Source organism: Mesoplodon mirus (assembly GCF_964341445.2).
Source record: "Mesoplodon mirus genome assembly, chromosome: 14".
Classification (NCBI taxonomy): Eukaryota; Metazoa; Chordata; class Mammalia; order Artiodactyla; family Ziphiidae; genus Mesoplodon; species Mesoplodon mirus.
Window position 1 is genome coordinate 61374559 of NC_138990.1, and position 3971 is coordinate 61378529.

Consider the following 3971-nt stretch of genomic DNA (forward strand, 5'->3'; position numbering starts at 1 on the left):
GAATGGTGTATAATTTATTCCCTTCCCTGGTTCAAGACCCGGTCCCAGGCCTCCAAAGGATCTCCAAAGCAACTTGTTGAAAATAAATCCCGAACAAAGACTAAACCAGAGAGCCATCCGCCCTGCCCGGGCCGGCAGTTCTGCCCGCTCAGCGCGCGGGTCTTTCAGTACCTGGTGGGGCCGCCGGCGCGGGGCGCCCTCCGGACACGGTCCTTCTCAGGTCCCGAGCGACCAGCCCAGAAGGCAAGCGCGTCGAGGCAGGCGGGGCTCTAGGAGCCCAGGTCCACGAGGTTGGCCGACATGGGGTTGAGGATGGAGTCCTGCAGGCCGTGGTGATGCTGCAGTGGGTCCGAGCCGCCTCCCCCCGGCACGGGCACGGGCACGGCGCTGGGGCCCGGAGGGTGGCCCAGGCTGTGCAGGGACGGCAGCCCCGGTGGCGGCGGCGGGCTGAGCAGCAGCGCGGGGCTGGACGACGAGTGGTCTGGCGTCCCCGACGGCGTCTTCTCGTCCTCCGAGCTGCCTAGCACAGACTTGCCGCTGCCGTTCAGCGACGCAGCCAGCGGGTTGTGGCTGTTGGAGTTGGAGTTCTCGCTGTTCTCCCTGCAAGTGCAGGAGCAAAGCAGCCGGGTCAGAGGGGAAACCGAGGCTGCTCGGCGCCGCGTCGCCCGGAGCCAGAGCCGCCGCGCGCTGCCTGCGGGTGTTTTCGGTTTCTAACATGTTTCGCGGCCAAGCCTGGGCTCTGGCTCTTTCAGTCCCTCCAGACCCGATGTCTCTCTCGTATACCTTCTCCCTGTATCGTTTCTATCTCCCCACCTCTCCTGCTCTCAATCTCATGAATATCTTTCTGCTCTCCGTGTGTTCTGCCCTCCCTGCCTTCCCCCACTGAGTGGCTAACTTCTTTTCTAGAGCAGAGGGGCAGGGGAGCAGGGTTCAGTGGAGTTGTAGGGGACAAGGACAGGGAGGAAGAGGAGGTGCCTGGGTTTTCAGATCACTCTTGACTACTCAAGCCAGGGTTTGTTGCGGAGAAGTGGGTCCAGGAGAGTCAGGGACCCTAGATTCTAGGCTGAGGGTCCACTTGAGGTTGGGCATCTCACAGGTCCTCATCTCCCTTTGCTTTTCTCTGCTTGAGGGAAAACCCTGTCTGAGGGACAGGTTCCTGGAGCTAAGGGTCTTTTCCCTCTAGTTCCAAACTGGCAGGCCTTGTTAGGGTTTTCCTTGCTTTGTGTAGGAACAAGGCCCTAAGGATGCAGGACTCCCTTTCCTGGTGGCACAGCAGAAACTTCAGCTGGGGGCCTGAAGCTGGGGTGTGGAGGGCAGCTTCTGGGAGAAGAGAGAAGGAAGAGAGAAGGGGATTGCTGATCCTGGCCTAGACTTTTCCACCATACCAGAAACTGAGGGACTCTTCAGCCCTCACCTGGGGCCCAACCTGAGAACTTAGTTCTTCAGGACTCTGGATGCATGCCATTCTGGGGGGAGGGGGACCTCAGCAGGGAGAACCCACCTCCTGCCCTGTCTCTGACCGACCGACAGCCCCTGCCCAGATTTGGAGATTTGAATTCTTGGGTAGATTCTCTCTTTACTGGCTCCCCAGGGCCTTTTCTTTCTGTTTTCCTGGAAGGGAACTTCCCACAGGGCTGGCAGCTGAATTCGTACAATTGTGGATGCTCCAACCTCATGGTCTTAGAGACCAAGGTCAGCTTGAAGCCACCCCCCCACCCCCCAGTCCCACCGCTGAGTCCACTGTTCAGCAACCGCACTCTGACCCTGGCCATTCACTCCGGGCTGCACACAACCCGTACCACAGACCCCGGGTGTCTCGTTTTGCTCTTACACTCAGGCTGATTCTGTTCCCACAGTCAGCTTCTCCCCCTCCAGATTTGGGGTTCTGAGAGGCCAAAGCCACAACGGCCTCATGGTCAAGGCTAGTTCAGCAAGTCCTGGTTTCCCTGAGGACAAGCAACTCCCAGCCCTTCTGCTGCTCTCAGCTCACCCCAGACATACCGACCTACCTGCCAAAGAGGGTAGAGCCTGAGCAGAGAGGAGCTAAGGGCTTGGCAGGCCAGGCAAGGACTGCTGGGTCCAACGAGGCAGAAAAAGGGACATGTGTTTCTCTTCTCTCCCAGAGCTGACACTTCCTCCCCAAGCCTTTCACCTCTTGGTCCCTTCAATGCGCGATAAGACTTTCCCTATCAACCCTCCTATCCAGACAAGGAAAATTCTTCCAGGCCCCTCCACATCCAGGTCGTACCAGGAAAGTTCCAATCCCAGTACTGACCCCTAATCACACGGCCTGTAGCTGAGTGAGGCAGACGGGAAGCCCTGGGAAGTGCTGGTGAATTCTCACAGGCAGTCTAAACCCCGCACCCCGCACCCCCCCCATAGTCCTCGCCAAAACCCCCTGTCCTCCGACCTTCGGAGGACTAACAGGACTTGCCTGCTGTGCGCCCCTTGCCTGGAATCCAGGCCTACCGTCTTGCCTTTGTCCCGAAGGTCGCTGCTTCTCCACTTTTGCTCACAAGCGACCAGGGAGTTAGTTGACAACTTCCCGATTGCTCTGCCCGCTTTAGACAAATTCCGGATCTCTTGGTCGCCCGCAAGCGCCGTCCGGGTCAGACCAGGCTGCAGCAGGGCCCTTGCTGGGACGAGCGGGCCCAGTTCAAGCCTCTTCGGTGGCTGAGTGGACGCCCTGGGACCCCCTCCCTCGAGCCCGGGGTAGCTGGCGCCGAAGCTCTACTTACTCGTACCTTTCCTTGGCCTCGGCTGCCCGGTCGCGCTGCCGCCGGTTCTTGAACCAGTTGCTGACCTGCGTGGTGGTGAGGCCCGTGGCTTCCGCCAGCTCGCGCTTCTCGCGGGGTGAGGGGTAGGGGTTGTGAGCGTACCACTCGCGCAGCACGCTTCGACTCTTTTCCTTGAAGCAGTAGCTGGTCTCCTCGCCGTCCCAGATGGAGCGCGGCAGGGGAAACTTGCGGCGCACTCGGTACTTGCCCACAGCGCCCAGGGGCCGGCCGCGCAGCTTCTCCGCCTCGATGTAGTGCGCCTTGAGCCACAGCTGCTGCAGCTTGGCGTGGTTGTGCGGCGAGAACTGATGGCTCTCCAGGATCTTGTAGAGCTCGCGGAAGTTGCCGCGGTGGAAGGCCACCACCGCCTTGGCCTTGAGCACGCTTTCATTCTTGTGGAGGTGCTCGCAGGCGGGCAGCGACCACAGGAAGCGGCCCAGCCGCTCGATGTTGCCGCCCTGTTGCAGCACCTCGCACACGCACGCCACTTGCTCCTGCGTGAAGCCGAAGGTGGGTAGCATAGACATGGTGCCGGTTGCGCCCGCCCGCGCGCGCCCTCAGCGCGCCGCGCGGTCCGGCATGGGCGCCTCCCCGCCGGACCGTCCGGGCCAAGAGGCGGGCGGGGGGGCCCCCGGCCTGGCGCTGGCTCCCGGAGAACTCCGAGTCACTGCAGGATGTCCCCGAGCCGGCCGCGGGTCCCGCGCCGCTCCGCGCCCCCGCCGCCCGCGCACTTCTCCTGAGTCCTCGTCCAAGCCCGGGGGCCGCCCGGGGCGCCGCTCCGCATGCTCCGCGCCCTCCCGCCCGCCAGCCGCTCCCTCGTTCGCTTCTCGCTAGCTCTCCCTCCCGTCTAGCTCGCTCGCTGCTTTTTTAATAATATTATTCTAAGCGGGCATGAGGCGCGGCGGCCCGCGCCCTGATTGGTCTGGTTATCTGACCCGGGGCCTGCCCGCGCCAGACAATAGTCGGAGTCAAATTATTCGCCATGGAGACGCTGTCAGTCACTGGTAACCCGAGCCCGGCGGGCCTGGCGGCTCCCCCTGGCCTGCTCCGCTGACAGATCGCCGGGCTCCGTGCAAAGCGTAGGGCAGCCCGAGACGGGAGCCGGAGGCGCTCCAAGAACCTGGGAGGCGGAGAGGGCCGGGCAGAGGCCAGCGGCAGAGGTGATTGACGGGGCGGACGCCCAAAGAGCAAGGG

At 62.5% G+C, this 3971-nt stretch overlaps 1 protein-coding gene across 2 annotated transcripts; it reads right to left on the minus strand.

Annotated features, from left to right (window-relative positions):
- Positions 1 to 269: 269 nt before the first annotated feature.
- SIX2 (SIX homeobox 2) lies at positions 270 to 3304 on the minus strand (the record flags this gene model as incomplete). Of its 2 annotated transcripts, none has more annotated exons than XM_082642759.1 (2): positions 270 to 600; positions 2745 to 3304. In XM_082642759.1, the coding sequence occupies 2 exons, from the start codon at positions 3302 to 3304 to the stop codon at positions 270 to 272; spliced, it is 891 nt and encodes a 296-aa protein (XP_082498885.1). The 2 variants fall into 2 exon arrangements, with proteins under 2 accessions (XP_082498885.1, XP_082498884.1); XM_082642758.1 differs by having other exon boundaries at positions 2739 to 3304.
- Between the last annotated feature and the right edge of the window lie 667 nt (positions 3305 to 3971).